The sequence below is a fragment of the Coregonus clupeaformis genome, chromosome 19 (assembly GCF_020615455.1).
Source record: "Coregonus clupeaformis isolate EN_2021a chromosome 19, ASM2061545v1, whole genome shotgun sequence".
In the NCBI taxonomy this organism is placed as follows: Eukaryota; Metazoa; Chordata; class Actinopteri; order Salmoniformes; family Salmonidae; genus Coregonus; species Coregonus clupeaformis.
In genome coordinates, this window is record NC_059210.1 from 42403970 (window position 1) to 42425895 (window position 21926).

At 43.4% G+C, this 21926-nt stretch overlaps 1 protein-coding gene across 1 annotated transcript in view; it reads left to right on the plus strand.

Moving 5' to 3' along the window:
• LOC121531930 (semaphorin-4B) overlaps window positions 1–19725 on the plus strand; it is a 64004-nt gene extending 44279 nt beyond the window's left edge. The window contains exons 4-15 of the mRNA XM_041837498.1: window positions 446–508; window positions 1085–1183; window positions 2443–2554; window positions 3106–3222; window positions 3582–3739; window positions 14679–14860; window positions 15223–15373; window positions 15961–16171; window positions 16283–16398; window positions 16769–16926; window positions 17295–17386; window positions 17676–19725. Of these exons, the coding sequence (XP_041693432.1) occupies window positions 446–508; window positions 1085–1183; window positions 2443–2554; window positions 3106–3222; window positions 3582–3739; window positions 14679–14860; window positions 15223–15373; window positions 15961–16171; window positions 16283–16398; window positions 16769–16926; window positions 17295–17386; window positions 17676–18451 (2235 nt within the window). The 3' untranslated portion in view covers window positions 18452–19725. The remainder of the gene's footprint in view (window positions 1–445; window positions 509–1084; window positions 1184–2442; window positions 2555–3105; window positions 3223–3581; window positions 3740–14678; window positions 14861–15222; window positions 15374–15960; window positions 16172–16282; window positions 16399–16768; window positions 16927–17294; window positions 17387–17675) is intronic.
• Window positions 19726–21926: the final 2201 nt, after the last annotated feature.

Here is a 21926-nt window from a genome sequence, read left to right on the forward strand (position 1 = left end):
TCAGGCGAGCAAAACCTTGAGTCTTCCTTAATATTAGATTTCGTGCACCAGCTGTTATTTACAAATATACACAGACCGCCACCCCTTGTCTTACCGGAGGCAGCTGTTCTATCTTGCCGATGCACCGAAAACCCCGCCAGCTGTATGTTATCCATGTCGTCGTTCAGCCACGACTCGGTGAAACATAAGATATTACAGTTTTTAATGTCCCACTGGTAGGATATTCTTGATCGGAGCTCATCCATTTTATTATCCAATGATTGTACATTGGCTAATAGGACTGATGGTAGAGGCAGATTACCCACTTGGTCCCGGGAATCAAGCCCACTATCCTGACGTTGCAAGCACCATGCTTTACCAAGTGAGCTACAGAGGACTACAGCTGTGTTCTTTACAGCTCTGTGCTGTGTCTGTAATGTATCTTGACACCTCTCCTCTCCTCTAGCTTACATGGAGCACCCATGAGAGGAAGAGAGATGAGTGCAGTTTCAAAGGCAAAGACCTACAGGTGAGTACATTGTGCTGTATGTGTGGAACTCCAGTGACAATGTTTACACTTCCATGCCAGTTCTCAAGCTCGTTTTTTGCCGTAGTACTGAAAATGAACTGTCAGTAGCAATGGAAGTTTCCATTTAAGGTGTACATTTCCATTCAGCAGTGATGACCTGAGTTAATTTTTTTTAGCCAGACAAATTGCTATGCATCCCATCTAACCAACCCCTCTGTGATTGTAGTGAAACCTCAATACTGTGAGAAGTACAGTATATTATCAGATGGCAATATTATATGATTCATTTATGGTTTGATTGATTGGTTGGGGGACAAAGGCTCATAGACCAGGATCTTGATGAAGACACTAATCAGTTTTCTGTGTGAGACAGTCACTCAGACGTTTGGGACACTGCTGGCAACAGGCCTCCCAGGCTATTTGAAAGCAATTCATTCTGGTAATGTGGAAATATGCTTGGAGGATCGTCCAATGAGCTACTCCACTCAACTTGAGGAACTTTCCCTCCAGAATGGTTTGTGGGGACCTATGAGTCATATTAACGATGTTCTCTCCTCTCCTGTGTCTTTAATGCAGACTGATTGCTTCAATTACATCAAGATTTTACTGCGTGTTAACAGTACCCATCTATACGTGTGTGGAACCTACGCCTTCAGTCCAACCTGTGCATACATAGTAAGTATGTGTTTGATATCTTAGCATACAGCATACAGTTCCACTATGCCTGTGTGTGCTGTAAAGAGAACCACCATGCCTGTGTGCTGTAGAGAGAACCAACATGCCGGTGTGCTGTAGAGAGAACCACCATGCCTGTGTGCTGTAGAGAGAACCACCATGCCTGTGTGCTGTAGAGAGAACCAACATGCCGGTGTGCTGTAGAGAGAACCACCATGCCTGTGTGCTGTAGAGAGAACCACCATGCCTGTGTGCTGTAGAGAGAACCACCATGCCTGTGTGCTGTAGAGAGATGTAATTAGTCATATAATTCACTCTGTCAATCAAGGTACAGCTTTTCTTCTCTATGTTACAGTATTTCCTCCCTGGAGACTGCACTTTATTTCTCCTCAAATCAGTGTATTGCAATTATACCCTTTACAGATGTTTAGTGAGCATGAGTGGCTCTGAGTTGTATTAAGACTTTTCGGAGCACACATTTGAGAGGAAGTGCATCTTTAAATGTGTTCAGCTGATGGAGCAGACAAATCTCTGAGGCAATACAGAATAACATTGACATTTCCATTTAGAAATATTGACAGTCAAAGAACATCTCAAATCCCCTCTGCAATAATTCAATATGGGAAAGAAAACATTAAGGGAGGAGGGAAAGTCTCTTGGCAGAACTTTAGGTTGTGAACCAGGATTCCTGAGCGTCTCCTCCCAAGTCTCCCTTCTGTCTCTCTTATCAAAACCACTGAGTCTCAGCCCACACAGAGAGATATACAGTATTTTATACAGACAGTCATGTCCATCCCTTCTCTAAGCAGCCCTCCTCATCTTCCCCATCACCAGATCACTTCTAAATGGAATCATATAATAACATTTACTTAAATAGAGATACTGTTTATCAAGTGTGTCTCTATAGCAGTGGGTAGTAACAAGCTTTTTTTGCATTGTGACCACACAATTTGACAAAACCACTTTTCGAAACAACCCTGGTTTGAACCACCCCAAAGGGACCAGCTGCGACCAACCAGTGTGTCCCTCCCCATCATTTGGGCCACAGTGCAGTAGAGAACACTGGCCAGCAGGCAGTGATCAGTGTCAGTGTAGATTACAGCCCTACTTTTCCTCAAGTCTCTCTCTCTCTCTCTCTCTCTCTCTCTCTCTCTCTCTCTCTCTCTGTATCGCTCTATCTCTCTCTTTCTCTCTCTCTCTCTTTCTCTCTCTCTCTCTCTCTCTCTCTCTCTCTCTCTCTCTCTGTCTGTCCTCTCCAGAACACAGCTGACTTCACTCTGGTGAGGAGCCAGACTGGGGAGATAGTGACAGAGGACGGACGCAACCGCTGCCCTTTCAACCCTGAGTACAAGTCCACCGCCATCATGGCTGGTAGGTTCACTATAAGGGTCACTTATTTACTGTCAGGGAAATATGTTTGGCTTCCATAAGACTGTGTACACAATACATACTGTATACAATACATACTGTACACAATACAGACTGTATACAATAAATACTGTACACAATACATACTGTATACAATACATACTGTACACAATACAGACTGTATACAATACATACTGTACACAATACATACTGTATACAATACACACTGTATACAATAAATACTGTACACAATACATACTGTATACAATACATACTGTACACAATACATACTGTATACAATACAATATATACATAAACATAATAGACAACACACTGTGGACATACTTAATTACAGATATATCAATGTTAACAACGTTTATATAGCTGGAATGTATATCTTACAAAAGTTAATTATTGTGTGTTCCATACTGTAAACATATTAGGAGACAACCCTTTCATTCTAGATTCCAGGGTATGTTATGAGTGACACAGAGGCTCCTTGTCTCTTGGTCCAGATATTGTTTGTCTTCATTTTATTCTTCCTTACATTATAGATGGAGAGCTGTATGCTGGGACAGTCAGTAATTTCCAAGGAAATGAACCTATTATTTACAAGAGCCAGGCACAAGGCGCAGCCCTAAAAACAGAAAACTCCTTGAACTGGCTTCAAGGTAAGTTCAGGTCTTCAGGTAGCTAGCTATCTTGTAGCTGCTTCATGCCATGTTCTACTGTTTGTATACATAGCTGATAAGATAAACATACATGCGTAAACAGTTTTCCCCTAAACATATGCAATCAGTATTTGAAGACCTAAGGCTGGACATGATAAATGAAAATGACCTGAGCTCTGAAGAAATATAGGTGTCCCATGGTATTTTGTCAATTTCAACATGCAGAAGTTATCAGAATTCCTGTTACAAAATTACGAAATCACCAGAAGACGTTGTGGATGTAAAAGGCATGTCCATGTCCTAGAATACATGGTTCTAGGTTGACATTTCACCCTGTGGTTTCTTTGTTGTTCCTCCAGACCCAGCCTTTGTGGGCTCTGCCTACATCCAGGAGAGCCTGCCCAGAGGCAACCCAGTGGGCGACGATGATAAGATTTACTTCTTCTTCAGCGAAGCAGGAAAGGAGTTTGATTTCTTTGACAACACCATTGTGTCGCGTATCGCTCGCGTGTGTAAGGTGAGTGACGCTTCAACGGAGATGGCCTATCTAAAGAGTGTCTTTTCCCCTTGAGCAAGGCTCTCCAGCAACGCCACCCATCTTCACCTCCCCCACCCATTTCCACTCACTTTATTGGAAGCTATCAGAGCGGGAGAAGGGTGTGTGAGTTTATGTGTGTGTGTGTACTTCTGTGTGGTGTGTTCATGTGTGTGTGAGGTGAGGGATTTAAGTGTGGGAGGGAGCGGTTGTGTTCACAGGCTTGTCTGGGAGGGACACAGGGGCTTGTGTTACAGAAAAACATTCCTCCTGTGAGTTCCATCTGTTTGGGCCCTCCTCTCCACATCTCCTCCTCCACTCCTCCACTCCACTCTTATCACATTTCAACAATCATTAGCATTCAGCCAGGATTCAAAGCAGACCTAAAATGGCTTCTCCTTTTCCACTTTTTTTCCTACACCAACCTGCAGACAAGGATGTGTTGTACTGGAGGCAGCTCTGCATGGTAGACACTAGCTGGCACAGCCACAAAGTCATCAAACCTAACCTTAACCACACTGCTAACCTTATACCTATCCCTAACCTTAAATTAAGACCCAAAATATGTTTTTTACGATATAGACGATTTTGACTTTGCCGCTGGCCAATCTAGTGGAAATCGCTCTACTCGGCCTCCAGGACAAGATTCATCCCAATAAACGTCAACCTGCGCATTAGATAGATGCTACAAGCAGCTGAAACATTTAATACAATTTCCAGTATTTTAACCTAAAAGGAATGGTTTCCAATCATTATATGATCAGTCTAAACATGAACCTCATCTATTCTCTGTGACCCGAGAATCTCCCCTCATTTTGACAGCATGGTCATGGCCTCTTCTTTATCACAGCTGTAGTATGGCCAATCCATCCAAAGACAGCGTGAAATAATAGATGACAGTTTTATAGTATCCACCCCTCCTTCCAGGCTTTGCATTTCCAGCAGTCAATCTTCAGGGAAAGCTGGCTGCTGATGTCAAATCAAATCAAATCAAACAATTTTTGTCACATGCGCCGAATACAACAGGTGTAGACCTTACCGTGAAATGCTTACTTACAAGCCCTTAACCAACAATGCAGTTGAAGAAAGAGTTAAGAAAATATTTACCAAATGAACTAAAGTAAAAGATAATAAAAAGTAACACAATAAAATAACAATAACGAGGCTATATACAGGTGGTACCGGTACCGAGTCAATGTGCGGGGGTACAGGTTAGTCGAGGTAATTTGTACATGTAGGTAGTGGTAAAGTGACTATACATAGATAATAGACAGCGAGTAGCAGCAGTGTAAAAACAAATGTGGGGGGGTCAATGTAACTAGTCCGGGTGGCCATTTGATTAATTGTTCAGCAGTCTTATGGCTTGGGGGTAGAAGCTGTTAAGGAGCCTTTTGGTCCTAGACTTGGCGCTCCGGTACCGCTTGCCGTGCAGTAGCAGAGAGAACAGTCTATGACTTGGGTGACTGGAGCCTTAGACCATTTTTTGGGCTTTCCTCTGACACCGCCTAGTATATAGGTCCTGGATGGCAGGAAGCTTGGCCCCAGTGATGTACTGGGCCGTACGCACTACCCTCTGTAGCGCCTTACGGTCAGATGCCGAGCAGTTGCCATACCAGGCGGTGATGCAACCGGTCAGGATGCTCTCAATGGTGCAGCTGTAGAACTTTTTGAGGATCTGGGGACCAATGCCAAATCTTTTTAGTCTCCTGAGGGGGAAACGGTGTTGTCGTGCCCTCTTCACAACTGTCTTGGTGTGTTTGGGCCATGATAGTTTGTTGGTGATATGGACACCAAGGAACTCACGACCCGCTCCACTACTGCCCCGTCGATGTTAATGGGGGCCTGTTCAGCCCGCCTTTTCCTGTAGTCCACGATCAGCTCCTTTGTCTTGCTCACATTGAGGGAGAGGTTGTTGTCCTGGCACCACACTGCCATGTCTCTGACCTCCTCCCTATAGGCTGTCTCATCGTTGTCGGTGATCATGCCTACCACTGTTGTATCGTCAGCAAACGTAATGATGGTGTTGGCGTCATGTTTGGCTATGTGTGTCTTGTAACATTGCATTTCTTAGTTTTTTAATTTATGAAGATATAAGCAGTACCATTGCAGTGCTGACAGAGTGAGGGGCATACAGTGAAAGGAGGAGCTGTGTGACTGAGTTCAAGGCTCCTGCAGACAGCACCTTGTCATCCTTCATATAGCAAACAAGCGTAATGAATTCACCAACGGCCATTATCAAACTGAATTAGAAAATTTTAACCATGTGGAGACGTGAAATAGAGCTCTGCTTTTGGGCCAGCTCACAAGTCATTTTCAATTGCATCTGTGCCTTTTAAATGTAATTTCCTCCTTTATCACACGTGCACTAAACAAATTTAAGCAGAGGCATGTTTTTTTGCATGTTAAGAGGCTCCAAATGTTGCAGTTCCAATGGAGGGATATTTTTCCTTGTTTATGTTTTTCAAACAGGTAACACACTGGCTGAGACAGCTCCTAGTAATATAATTTTGTCGACCTAAAGTGCCTATCCATTCCAGGCTCTGCAGGCTGCAAGCAGAAAGGCTTCTCTACAGTAACAGTCTATCTGCAGGTGTTTGTCTTGACACTGAGTGACAGTGAAATGGACACCAGTGTGTCTGACACTGTCAGAGTGAGGCTGCAGGACACACCCTTCCTTCTCCTCTGAAATAAAACACAGGATGGTGGTGGGTAGGCCAGCTGTCAATCACAGGGTAGGTTTGAACTCTGAGTACAGAGTATCTTAGCTCCTGTCCTATCCTCACACCATACAAGACACTATAGTGTGTATGTTAGGGAGTTCCCCTTTAAAATCTTTAGGTTTGGGTGGTGCAATATGTGTTGGTGAAACTGTAGACAAGAAACTGTTAAAAAAAAATACAGAATTACAATATTACTGAAAATAGCACTTTTGATGGGTGGAGAATTGTGGATGTAAGTTAAATGGTCACATACAATAACTTTCCTACAGTGTAACAGGGTCTTTCTATAAACTAGGGTACCAGTGAGGATTTCCTACAATGGAGAACTTGTTACAGCTGTTGATAAGTCATTGATAATAATTTTGTTCATGCCATTACATTAAGATATAAGGGGGATCATAGCTATATTCAATACAATTCAAGAGTTGATTTAATACCTATGTTTAACACTTTATCATGGCTGGTCATGGTTCTTGATGAAATCATGTGACATAAAACATTGCTTTTCTGACCTTGCATTTATGGCAGTGTAAGTTGTCGTTATATTAAGCATTAATCAGTTAAATTAGACATTGAACTTGAACCCTTTAAGAATCCTGGATCTAGCTGTCAGACAGTTTTTGTATAGAGATATCAGATGTAACTACGTAACATTTCGTGTCTCCTTATGTTACAGGGTGAAAACAGTTTTCATGGGTACACAAATCCCAAATAATCTATGCCTTGCAAAATCGAATGCTTCTAACCGAAAGAGTCACCTTACCTTGATACTTAAAACCTAAACTGATACTGTCATTAACGTGGTTCTTCAATAATTATGCATAATACTTGTTGGAGGCGCATTTGGTGTCCAGCTAATTAGTAATGCCGCAATATTTTCATACATCATCATCTGATCCAGGAAGGACTTTTCCAAATGTTTCATGTTTTTGTGCCTCGGATTGGACACCAAGGGCTCTATTTCCGGCTGGTGTTAAGGCGACGCTAGTGTCAAACGCATGTTAGTTTGCAATTTTGTCATGTAAAAACTGGCGCACTGGCATTTTTCAGCCCTAATGCCAGGTACGGCAATTTCCCTTTCTTTTATCAGCTCGCTTGCGCTCAGAATGGGTGGGGTGGAAATATTTGAGATGTGTCCTTAAAAACATGCAGCGCTGAAAGGGATATTTAAGACCAACCAAAAAATGGTTTTAGCGGTAACGCAGTTGGTTATGGCATGAATTTTGACAGCCGAAACGAAACGCAGCCTATCCATCCGTGACGCACACTGCCCATCTGCGCATGGAACAAGAGTAGCCTAATGTGCTTTTGGTGCCTGTATACTACGTATTTAGAAACATAGAAATCTAATGTTTTTTCCCATTTTGTTTTATTTGGTTAAAAACCAAGCGTAGCCTCCCCTCCACTCAATTAAGGCTTTTTTTGTCCTGCCCAATGCAATCGCGAAGTAGTCAAGACTGTCGATAAACGTTTTGGCTCCTGAGAAATCTTAATCACCAAAGCTTTATTAAAATACAAAGTTTGAGAGGACTAAAACAGTAGGCTGATGTTCCTTTTTATGTATGCACTGTAGGCAGGCCCACATTATTTTAGCCATGCAGGTCCCGTTTTGGATGTGCGTAAAACCCCCTCCATGATGTAGGCTAAGTGCCCATGCCCATCATGAAACGAGAGATGAGAACCTTGGTGAATACCGGTGAACCTCGTATTTAGAAGTGATCTGTAAAAATAGCTTGTTTTGCGTTTCATATGTTCAAAACACAAGCCATCCCTTAGGCCTGCTATAACGAAGGCTGGTTCAGCAATGTTTGTCTTTTTTATCCTGGTGATTTTATGATATCATTACATTTATTTATTTAGGCCTATTTATTGTTGTTGTTTCAAACATTTGATTGCTTGTTTTTTATTACAACCAATCTTATTAGAATTATTTACCTTCCTGGTTTTATGGTTACAATGTCCGTGGAGTGCATGCTATGCAACTTCTGGAGATGTGTGATTCCGATTATGTTCATAAAACATAGGCCTAGGTGGGAGCAGTATAACAGTGAGTGGACATTCTCCCTTTCTCTTTATATTGGATCTTTGTCCAGCTACTGTGAAAAGTTTGGATGTCTGCGTTGTTTTAATATTATATGCCCACGGGGAGAAATTATTGTAGTTGTAGTTGATTCCAAGTCAATACATAAAAGACCGTCAATACACAACTTGAAGCAACCACATATTTTGCCATGGAGCATTTCGGATTGGCCAGTGAGGGCCAAAACCCATCCCTTTTGCGCCAACGCCAGCAAGTGCGCCGATAGTTGTGATAGTGAAAATAGCACAAATATTTCTGACTCACCCCTGAACCTATAACGCTACTGCTTGCACTTAGATGTACCTTTGTCATAAGTTTGTTAAAATAGAGCCCTGAGTCTACTGTGCGCAATTGTGTAGGATATACTATTGCGCAACACCCAACGCTGTTCATGTTAATTATTCTGGATATAATGACAACAAATTACATAGCCTAGTGGGCTTATTCACAATATGATCTGGTAATGAAATAACATGACAAATACGTTTTGCTTTCCATGTTAGACCTGCTATTTTAAACAATACAAGGGGCTTGAAGTAGCCTACTTGAACTTTAATTTGGATCTCAGAAATTCAAGTACTGGAACAGACCTACCTTGATAATCGGACATTTCCTAAATTTGGTGCTTCATAAGTTATTGTGATAATTGTGTTGTTTGCTCTATAACCTGTTAGTTTGTATGCCTTGGCACCATGATATATACAATGCATATGGAAAGGATTCAGACCCCTTGACTTTTCCACATTTTGTTACGTTTTCCCTCATCAATCTACACACAATACCCCATAATGACAAAGCAAAAACAGGTTTTTAGAAATGTTTGCAAATTTATAAGAAAATCAAAAACTGAAATATCACATTTACATAAGTATTCAGACCCTTTACTCAGCACTTTGTTAAAGTACCTTTGGCAGCGATTACAGCCTCAAGTCTTCTTGGGTATGACACTACAAGCTTAGCACACCTGTTTTTGGCGAGTTTCTCCCATTCTCTGCAGATCCTCTCATGCTCTGTCAGGTTGGATGGGGAGCGTCGCTGCACAGCTATTTTCAGGTCTTTCCAGAGATGTTCGATTGGGTTCAAGTCCTGGCTCTAGCTGGGCCACTCAAGGACATTCAGAGACTTGTCCCGAAGCCACTCCTGCATTGTCTTGGCTGTGTGCTTAGGGTCGTTGTCCTGTTGGAAGGTGAACCTTCGCCCCAGTCTGAGGTCCTGAGCGCTCTGGAGCAAGTTTTCATCAAGGATCTCTCTGTACTTTACTCCGTTCATCTTTCTCTCGATCCTTACTAGTCTCCCAGTCCCTGCCACTGAAAAACATTCCCACAGCATGATGCTGCCACCACCATGCTTCACTGTAGGGATGGTGCCAGATTTCCTCCAGATGTGACGCTTGGCATTCAGGCCAAAGAGTTCAATCTTGGTTTCATCAGACCAGAGAATATTGTTTCTCATGGTCTGAGAGCCCTTTTGCTGGCTTTTGGCAAACTCCAAGCGCGCTGCCATGTACCTTTTACTGAGAAGTTTTTTTAAAAATGGTACCCTTCCCCAGATCTGAGCCTCGACACAATCCTGTCTCTGAGCTCTACGGACAATTCCTTCGACCTCATGGCTTGGTTTTTGCTCTGAAATGCACTGTCAACTGTGGAACCTTATAAAGACAGGTGTGTGCCTTTCCAAATCATGTCAAATCAATTGAATTTACCACAGGTGGACTCCAATCAAGTTTTAGAAACATCTCAAGGATGATCAATGGAAACAGGATGCACCTGAGCTCATTTTCGAGTCTCATAGCAAAGGGTCTGAATACTTATGTAAATAAGTAACTCCCCAATGGGCTCAGGAGGCGAAGGTCGAGTCATGCGTCCTCCGAAACATGACCCGCAAAACCGCGCTTCTTAACACCCGCCCGCTTAACCCGGAAGCCAGCTGCACCAATGTGTCGGAGGAAACACCGTTCAACTGATGACCGAAGTCAGCCTGCAGGCGCCTGGCCCGCCACAAGGAGTCGTTAGAGCGCAATGAGCCAAGTAAAGCCCCCCAGGCCAAACCCTCCCCTAACCCGGACGACGCTGGGCCAATTGTGCGCCGCCCTATGGGACTCCTGATAATGGCCGATTGTGACACAGCCTGGGATCGAACCCGGGTCTGTAGTGACACCTCATTTGCTAAAATTTCTAAAAACCTGTTTTCACTTTTTTATTATGGGGTATTGTGTGTAGATTGATAAGGAAAAACACTTATTTTATCAATTTTAGAATAAGGCTGTAACGCAACAAAATGTGGAAAAAGGGAAAGTGTCTGAATACTTTCAGAATGCACTGTAGTCCTAAGGCCGAGACAAAGACAAATCTGTGGCAGAATAAATTCAACCACACCTTTGTTTCATCACAAAACCAGAGAGCAACATCTGTCTGGTGAATTCCACAAACAGTTACATGACCTACAGCATGGTCAAGCAAGTTAATGCTTCCAACAGTTTCGAAGTATTAAACAACTATTGATTTAGAACCATGGAGAGTTAGGCTACCGCAATTCACAAAGAAATCAGGAGCTGCCTCCAATATTCCAGCACCATTTAACTTTAACAGTTCAACATCATCAACTCACCTATGCTTTTTTTTTTTTTTTTTTTTATAGGGGGTAGATCAGCTTTAATATTGCAGATAGATTGTAACTTCCATCAATGTAATTGTCTGCATCACTTCCAATCCCCCATATGTTTTTTTTTTCTGTTATTTTTTTCTCACATATAACTCACCTATGCTTAATATAGTACAGTGACAACTAAAAGATACCAAAAACAAAAACATTAGCCTACTACATCTTGCTACATATTGAACTTCTATCCTCTCAGGCAAGAATCGTGTTGGAATCGCCGTTATAATCATTGGCCAGTACAAATAATTAAATAAGTCCAAATCCTTATCCATAATTTCATTTTTTATACGTTTTTGTGAGAAATGTCAAATCAAATCAAATCATAATGTATTTGTCACATGCGCTGAATACAATAGGTGTAGACCTTACCGTGAAATGCTTACTTACAAGCCCTTAACCAACAATGCAGTTCAAGAAATAGAGTTAAGAAAATATTTACTAAATAAACTAAAGTAAAAAAAATTAAAACATCCAAAAGTAACACAAGAAAATTACATAAGAATAACGAGGCTATATACAGGGGATACCGGTACCGAGTCAATGTGCGGGGGTACAGGTTAGTCAAGGTAATTTGTAAAATGACTATTCATAGATAATAAACAGCGAGTAGCAGCAGTGTAAAAACAAAGGGGGGGCAATGTAAATAGTCTGGGTGGCCATTTGATTAATTGTTCAGCAGTCTTATGGCTTGGGGGTAGAAGCTGTTAAGGAGCCTTTTGGTCCTAGACTTGGCGCTCCGGTACCGCTTGCCGTGCGGTAGCAGAGAGAACAGTCTATGACTTGGGTGACTGGAGTCTTTGACAATTTTTTGGGCCTTCCTCTGACACTGCATAGTATATAGGTCCTGGATGTCAGGAAGCTTGGCCCCAGTGATGTAGTGGGCCGTACACACCCTCTGTAGCGCCTTACGGTCAGATGCCGAGCAGTTGCCGTACCAGGCGGTGATGCAACCGGTCAGGATACTCTCGATGGTGCAGCTGTAGAACTTTTTAAGGACTTGGGGACCAATGCCAAATATTTTCAGTCTCCTGAGGGGGAAAAGGTGTTGTCGTGCCCTCTTCACAACTGTCTTGGTGTGTTTGGACCATGACAGTTCGTTGGTGATGTGGACACCAAGGAACTTGAAACTCTCAACCCGCTCCACTGCAGCCCTGTCGATGTTAATGGGGGCCTGTTCGGCCCTCCTTTTCCAGTCCACGATCAGCTACTTTGTCTTGTTCACATTGAGGGAGAGGTTGTTGTCCTGGCACCACACTGCCATGTCTCTGACCTCCTCCCTATAGGCTGTCTCATAGTTGTCGGTGATCAGGCCTACCACTGTTGTGTCGTCAGCGAACTTAGTTTGTTTCCAGCCGCTTCAATTGAAGGGTGTTGCGCTACTCTGTTGCGGTAAAACCACATGCGGTTATTATGAGGACGACAACTTCAACTTGGCTTTCCATAAAAATCCTTCCTTTAAAAAAGGAACCTGGTTTTTGGTCACTTTCTCAGAGATGGTGAGATTAATGTTACCACTATTCATGGCTTTATAAGCCTACTGTGTGCCTGCTTCGGCCACATAGGCTACAGAAAAATCGGCATGCATGCATCCAATCTATTTAGTCAGGTAATGTCCTCATTATTCACACACATTTTACAATGTAATAATAATTTGAATATCAATGCATTGGTAAGGCCTAAAAAAAAATGTATTCTTAAAGTTGTAATGGCCTACTTTCTTGACACTTTTTGCATGTTTTTTGGTTCTATATTAGGCCCTATAAGGACAGTTATATAAATTATACAATTGTATAATATAGAGGTCCATGAAAATTACAATGAAGTGCTTGGAAAAGTCCCTGAAAATCCTTGAATTTGACTTGCCAATGTCTGTATGAACCCTGCTTAAAGGATGTATAGTCCTAGGCCTATGTTGATGTATAGGTGGAGTTATGACCCAGTTTTCATATATTCACTTGTATTCCTCTAAGTGCACATGTTGAACTGCATGAAAATGCTTTTTATTTTTGTTTCAAACCATTTTGAAAAAGATATCCCAGTGTCACACATTGGCCCCATCATTTATAGTAAGCCCCACCAACACTGCATCTTCCTCATGAGCATCTTCCATTACTTAAAGTCCATCTCTCTCTGTCTTTAGTTGACTCTCTCTGTTGGCCACAGTCCCTTCTCTGATGTTTATTCAGGTGTTTAGAGTAGAAGTGCTGCTCCAGTGAGGCCAGCTATGGAATAATATACAGCTGTGTGGAAAACAGAAAAACACAACAAGCTTTGGTACTATTGAAATTCTTTAAATTCTACCTGGCCCTCAATGCATCTGTGTTGGAAAGGGAGGCTTATGTAAGGGGTTAATAAATGGAGTGCTTTCTGGCCAATATTCAGGAAGAGACTGTAGGTACACACTCTCTCTGGTATAAAATAATAACTAGGTAGACCAGGGGGAGCAGAGCAGGGAATATATGTTGCTCATTATCTGGCTGGGTTACTACAGCAAGTAATGGCTTCAGAAACTCAGCATTAGTCACGTGTCATTTCCCTTTCCCATTCAGCGATGTCATTTCCTCTAATGAATGTTGGGCTGACGGGGACTCGGATGAAGGCACATGTTAAAGGGCTCTGGGTTATGTAGATTTAGACTTCTTTATGTTTCTTTTTAGTCCTCTGAACAGTGCTCTGTGAAGATGACTTACCGTTGCTCCCTCAGCCTTTTGAATCTCCTTAGATCTATGTCCCAGACAAGAATTGGAATAATTGCTGCAATCTGAGCCACAGACTCAAGTGTATGTAAACAGACAAATTATATATATTTTTTCAATTGCATGTCCCCACACAATTCCTGTACAGCCAGCTATCTGTGAAAAGTATAGGCATAATATTTCTTAATGGAAAAGCTGTGCTGCTCTATTTGCATCTCAAGCCAACCCGGTATCATGCGCCCATAGATGACCACAGCCCACCAGGCAGGGTAGTGCCACAGGCACATGTTCAGAGTAGTAGTGTCAGTGGAGAGGTAGTGTGTATGAGCAGTGTCCTTTTCTCTCTCATTGAAAAGCATTTGGTCTCCCCAGTGTTCTCCTCCCATCCAGTTGTGATGTCTTATATTGTTTTCTTGACCTATAATTCTATTGCCCCAGGGGTATGTGTATTATGTCCACAATCTGTTGTACTCAGTCTGGTGGTTTAACTATAGGATTATTGTTTCTCATTTAAGTCAATTCAAACAGTGCCTTGTTTGTGTACATTGTTTGTTTAGTTTCGGGGTAAACAACAGGGTGTAGAATAATTTTAGGCATGTTGGTTGCAATGACATCATTCAGACCGATGTTTATTGCAGTAGGGATTATTATGCATTCTCACCATTTCCACTACTTTTACAGTTTAAACATACATGCTTGTGCCCTCTACTGGACACTGGGTTACTATGACTGCGGGTCCATGTAACAGAGCTCTAATTGTATTACAGGGTGACAAAGGAGGAGAGAGGGTGCTGCAGAAGAAATGGACCACCTTCCTTAAAGCCCAGCTCCTGTGTTCGCTGCCTGACGATGGCTTCCCCTTCAACATCATCCAGGACATGTTTGTGTTGACGCCCAGCCCAGAAGACTGGAAGAACACTGTGTTCTACGGGGTCTTCACTTCACAGTGGTGAGGACAGAGTTAACATGATCACTTACACAGCATGCAAGAGTGTATAGGCCCATTGCTTTGGGTATTGAAAGCTTCAGTGTCTGAGTTAATATTTCACTCATCTCCACATAAACATTTCTCTATACAACAACAGCTCACTGTCAGTTTATAGCAGATTATTATTGACCCAGTCATGGGCAAACAGCCACATCTCCATTCCTTCAGTTCGTCTTTGGTGTATTTGAGACATTATTAATCAAGTACTGCATATTAGTTCAGCACCACTGTCAGAGTAAAGAATAGGATGACTTTGGGAAAGCGATTTGGGGGAAGAAGAACATGTAGTAGCCTCACTCCTGTGTGATGTGGTGTTATCCCAGGTATAAAGGGGCCTCTGGCAGCTCAGCAGTGTGTGCCTTCACCATGGACCAGGTGGAGAGGGCCTTCAGCGGCCGTTACCGGGAGGTCAACCGGGAGACCCAGCAGTGGTACACCTACAACCACCCTATCCCCGAGCCACAGCCTGGAGCGGTGAGTTACCACTGCCCTCTGCTGGGCAGCTTACACAGTTTAAGTCAGTGGTTCCCAACCTTTTGGTCACTGTACCACCAACTGAATTTTGCTCTTCCCGGAGTGCCCCTAAAGTACCTCCTCGTGCATTTTACCATTAGGCGTATGGTCTCATGAGTCTTCTCAAGTATCCCCTGTGGATAGGCCAAGTACCCCCAGGGGTCCCAGTACCCCTGGTTGGGAACCACTGGTATAAGTAACCTGCAGGAGGCTAAACTAAGCCAACGATGTGTTTGCAGATCGGATGTGTTCTAGCCTGCCTCTCAGTCACATCACCAATCTGGACTGAACATCAGTGATTAAGCAGCTATCTGTCTCTCTGCTGTCACTAGCAGACCTCTTCCCAGAAGGCCTGATGTTATCAAAGCTGCTGCTGCTACGGCTGCTTTCATTTCCTGGCAGACTTATCACGGACACATCAAATCAAATAATCAACTGAAGGTTACAAACACATATTGATGAGGATAGGCAGGGGCGAGTAGTAAGCTTGTGTAGTGTGTATTGTTGCCCAGTGTGTGCTTATGAGACTCCCTGTGTTCCCTGTACAGTGCATCACTAATGCAGTCCGGGAGCAGGGCATCCCCTCCTCTCTGCATATGCCTGACAAGGTACTGAACTTCGTCAAGGACCACTTCCTGATGGACAGTGTGATCCGCAGCCAGCCCCTCCTGCTGAAACGCAGCATCCGCTACACCCAGATAGCTGTCCAACGGGTCCAGGCCATCCACAAACACTACAATGTGCTCTTCATTGGAACAGGTACTGTAAACAGGCTCAGTCGACATAACTTATCCCCTTTCCTGTTCTGTATGAGAGGCAGAGCTATAGCATACATTAACCATCCACTGCTCTATCATATGTCTCTGGCAGATGACGGGAGACTCCACAAAGCCATTAATGTCAACAACAAGATGCACATCATTGAAGAGATGGTGCTTTTCACTGACCCCCAGCCTGTACAACACATTGAACTGGATTCTGAAAAGGTACAGTACAGAGCAGGAAATCAGTTTATTTCTGGAGCATGTCATCATAGTGGGAGTAATAATGAGCTCACTAAATGTCAGCACTGGCAGCTTAGGGGTCCCATGAGCCGTGAAGAGAGCCAGAGCCTAAAGGGGAGCTCAGCTCACGTTCATTGAGATAATTGCATGCAACTTCCTCTCAGGGGAACTGAAAGAAATTAGGTCCTGTGTTACTCTATATTGTTGCTCAGTTTGTTCCTCCAGCATTGGGTTCGTCGAGGGTACGGTGTTGATATTGTGTTAAAGAGAGGTAACTGTCTGTGAATATGTGACCCAGATACCTATTCCTCCCTGGCCCCTGACTGACTGTCTGGTGGTCTCTCCTCTACAGGACCTGCTGTTTGTGTCCTCCTACTCTGGCCTGGTGGAGGTCCCTGTGGCGAACTGCTCCAACTACCAGAGCTGTGGAGAGTGTGTCCTGTCCAGAGACCCTTACTGTGCCTGGGAAGGGAGGCAGTGTCTGAATGTCAGGCTGGCTCCACCAGATAGGTATGTTTGCCCCAGACCACCAGCCTCCATACATTACATTTCCATGGTCCACTCATGGACATGTAGGTGTTGCTCATCAAAGAGATACTAGCCTTGTATTAGCATGATACCAGATAATGGTATAAACTAGTTAGATGCTAAGCTCTCATAATGACTGATAACTTTTCGGAACATTAGAGCACACCAAAGAAAAAGTGACAATACAGCACAATGCTCAATACTGTCTGCTTACAGTACATGCTGTATGTGCAGACTCCCACTGTAGTCTGTTAAGACCTGCTATGTGTAGATTGATGGTGTCAGTTAGAGGTTCTGAGCAGTTCTGAGACACCCATTTGTCTGATTTACCATTGTGTCTGTGTTCTCAGCCACTGGCAGCAGGACGTGGACAAGGCAGACACATCCGTTATCTGCAATAAGACACAGCCCAGCCCTCGCTTTGCTAAACCCCCACCCACACGTAAGTACTGTACCACACCATTAGTTCCTGCTGGACTAAATCCTCTCAGCTCTAAACTGTACCACTGTGCTCTACTCTGGGACTGCTGCAAACGCCACATTTACATTTTGATGAACATTTTATTCCAATGTTCCCTACCATGATTATCAATTCCAAGCTAATTTAATTTGTTAATTCTCATCACAGTCCTACTCAGATACCACACTGATATAATAATGCAGTTTGTTTTATCTACCTGAGATGGACTTGCTTTCACAAATGAAAAAGCCCTTTCTCTTGTTGTCCGCAGGGATGTCTTCATGCCAGGTGATAATGATCCCAGCCAACATGTTCAAAGTGCTGCCCTGTAAGCTGCGCTCCAACCTGGCTGAGAGGAGGTGGGAGTACAGTGAGAGTGCAGGTCACTTCCTGTACCCAAGTCCTGAGGGAGGTCTAGTGGTGGTGGCCCAGGCTGACAGACAGGAGACCTATGAGTGCTGGTCAGTAGAGGAGGGCTTCAGGCAACTCCTGGCCAACTACTGTGTGAGGGGAGAGGCCAGGAAGGAGAGCACCACCCTCATTGGCCGTTCACACACCCCTCTGGTCTCACAGGAGGAGCCAATCATCCTACCTGGAGAGACCCGCTCCCCACAGATCAACACCAAGACCTACTGGAATGAGCTCATTGTAGTGTGTGCCCTGTTGGGCTTTTCCCTGGTGGTCTTTTCCCTGTTTGCGGTCTACAGGAACCACGACCGCATGAAGTCCATGCTAAAGGAGGGTGAGTGCCCCAACATGCAGCAGAAGAAACCCAGGATAGTGGTGAATCCAGCAGAAAACTTGCCTCTGAATGGCAACAGCACAGTGCCAGCGTCTGTGTCAGACCACAAGGGTTACCAGACCCTCAATGACAACTACATCTGCAGCACACCGCCGCACGAGTGCTCGTCACCAGACAACAGCAAGAGCTTCTCGGAGTCCGAAAAGAGGCCTCTGAACTTGAAGGAGAGCACTGTAGAGATCTCGCCCATCTGCCCGCGGCCTCGGGTGAGACTGGGCTCAGAGATCAAAGACTCCATTGTGTGAGGACGGCTTTGATAAACTTGAGCAGGAGATAAAACCCTAATGTGGAGTGACTAACTATTAGCCGTAAGGAAAGAGGGACTTAAAATAAAATAAAAACACAAAAGGAAGGAACACTGAAAAACGTTAACTTCTTTGCAGAGGGACATTTCATTACACTGCTTTTGCACTTTTGTTTTTTTTATTTAGTCCCTGTGGTCAGTTCTCATTTCCTTATTGTCACTCCTCTTTCTCTGGTGCACCTGAAGCACAATGAAGAGGAAGCTGATACAGATTGCCTTCAGACTACTGAAACTGTGGAATGATGCTTATGGTGGACATTGGACACATACAGCTGATATTGTCCTTCTTAACAGTTTTTATATGTTGTTTTTATGCATTGCCACTCAGTCCGTCCAAATGTTCTGTTGGCCTTGCGTTGAAAGTAGAGAGATACTCTGTGGGTCCACAGCTGACCCTTAACTCTCCCACCTACATCCACAGTTAGTGTGCGCTTAGCCCTGCACTGAGACATTCGACAGACTCAGTGCATGGAGGATAGTAGAATAACAAACAACCTCTAATTCAAACACTATAGTAAGTAGATCATTAGGCCTTTCACTGATGACTTAGTTATAACAGCAGTCTAAGAGATATTAATTCAAAGTAGTTTAAACTGTGGATAGACCTCAATGCAGCATAACCAGACAGACATTATAATGGAATCAACTGGTCAAGAGAGGGCTGAACATCCCAGAGAGACATGGAGAGGAACCAATGAGGAAGGAATTAAAGAGGTAGGGACCAACTGGCATGAGGTGTGGAAAAAGAGCACACAACAGAATAACAGAATACTGGAGAGGTGTTATTGTCGAGGTCCTCTGCTCTGCTCTGCTCCACCAGGAATTTACAGGATTAAGTCTTGAATGACTAACATGTCTTGTGATGGAGGATAGAGAAAAAACAACACTATCCCCTCAAATGGAGAGGGGTGTGTACATCCCAAGGAATTGGAGGATATGGTGCCTAAGTTATGTGTTCGATTGACATTCATTGGGTTGAAGTGTACCCCTGACATTGGGGAAGACCCTAGACCAGGTATTAACATATTATTCATTATGGAGCCGACAGACTATGCAAAGCACATAATGTAAAGTGGGGTGCAAGGTCACACCAAACGAGAATCTCATCTTGAGACTGTGCAGGCGCATATAGTGGCTTGCCAAAGTTTTCACCCCCCTTGGCATTTTTCCTATTTTGTTGCCTTACAACCTGGAATTAAAATGGATTTTTGGGGGGGTTGTATCATTTGATTTACACAACATGCCTACCACTTTGAAGATGCAAAATATTTTTTGTGAAACAAACAAGAAATAAGACAAAAGAAAAGAAAACTTGAGCGTGCATAACTATTCACCCCCCCAAAGTCAATACTTTGTAGAGACACCTTTTGCAGCAATTACAGCTGCAAGTCTCTTGGGGTATGTCTCTATAAGCTTGGCACATCTAGCCACTGGGATTTTTTCCCATTCTTCAAGGCAAAACTGATCCAGCTCCTTCAAGTTAGATGGGTTCCGCTGGTGTAAAGCAATCTTTAAGTCATACCACAGATTCTCAATTGGATTGAGGTCTGGGCTTTGACTAGGCCATTCCAAGACATTTAAATGTTTCCCCTTAAACCACTCGTGTGTTGCTTTAGCAGTATACTTAGGGTCATTGTCCTGCTGGAAGGTGAACCTCTGTTCCAGTCTCAAATGTCTGGAAGACTGAAACAGGTTTCCCTCAAGAATTTCCCTGTATTTAGCGCCATCCATCATTCCTTCAATTCTGACCAGTTTCCCAGTCCCTGCCGATGAAAAACATCCCCACAGCATGATGCTGCCACCACCATGCTTCACTGTGGGGATGGTGTTCTTGGGCTGATGAGAGGTGTTGGGTTTGCGCCAGACATAGCGTTTTCCTTGATGGCCAAAAAGCTCAATTTTATTCTCATCTGACCAGAGTACCTTCTTCCATATGTTTGGGGAGTCTCCCACATGGCTTTTGGCGAACACCAAACGTGTTTGCTTATTTTTTCTTTAAGCAATGGCTTTTTTCTGGCCACTCTTCTGTAAAGCCCAGCTCTGTGGAGTGAATGGCTTAAAGTGGTCCTATGGACAGATACTCCAATCTCCGCTGTGGAGTTTTGCAGCTCCTTCAGGGTTATCTTTGGTCTCTTTGTTGCCTCTCTGATTAATGCCCTCCTTGCCTGGTCCGTGAGTTTTGGTGGGCGGCCCTCTCTTGGCACGTTTGTTGTGGTGCCATATTCTTTCCATTTTTTAATAATGGATTTAATGGTGCTCCGTGGGATGTTCAAAGTTTCTGATATTTTTTTATAACCCAACCCTGATGTGTACTTCTCCACAACTTTGTCCCTGAGCTGTTTGGAGAGCTGCTTGGTCTTCATGGTGCCGCTTTCTTGGTGGTGCCCCTTGCTTAGTGGTGTTACAGACTCTGGGGCCTTTCAGAACAGGTGTATATATACTGAGATCATGTGACACTTAGATTGCACACAGGTGGACTTTATTTAACTAATTATGTGACTTCTGAAGGTAATTGGTTGCACCAGATCTTATTTAGGGGCTTCGTAGCAAAGGGGGTGAATACATATGCACGGACCACTTTTCCGTTATTTTTTTTTTTTAATTTTTTGAAATAAGTTTTATTTTTTATTTCACTTCACCAATTTGGACTATTTTGTGTATGTCCATTACATGAAATCCAAATAAAAATCAATTTAAATTACAGGTTGTAATGCAACAAAATAGGACAAACACCAAGGGAGATTAATACTTTTACAAGGCACTGTAGGTGTCCGCACAATCTTGATTACTGAGATTCAGAGGCATTATACTCACATACAATTTAGTATGCAAAATATTTTGAGCCCTTTCTGTGTCCGAGGCAGGGGATGAGAGAGAGGCTATCACTAGGCCTGGAGTTGTTGTAGCCAGGCTGAGGTTCTGGTATAAAATGGTTGCTGACTAGTTCAGAGTTTGTCAGTCAGAAACTGATTCCATCGATCCAAATTCAGTCACATCAGACACCGAGTTAAAGTGGGCTGAGACTGTATGAAAACCTGTTCACCACGTTGCTTAGATAGCTCTTTCCCTGTGATTCAGAGGCTAGTAGACAGCAGAGGTTAGAAGAACCACATGTAGAGTGTGGCAACACAACAGAGTCAGCCAGTGGAGTATGGTGCTGTTGGTGTTGATGATTGTGACTCACACCCAGAGGAAACCATGCTCTGTGTTCATTTATGTTGTGCCAAAATGTGTATTCTGTTTTCATCCTTTCCAACACAACTGTCATGTCAAATCAATGTCTTATGTTTAATGGGCCTGACTAATTCTGCATGTATCAAACAGTATGTATCAAACCATTCATAACGTAGCCATTCAGTGTATATGAAAGCTGCCATTGTTACCAACATCACCTCTGGTTTAATGACACTAATGAC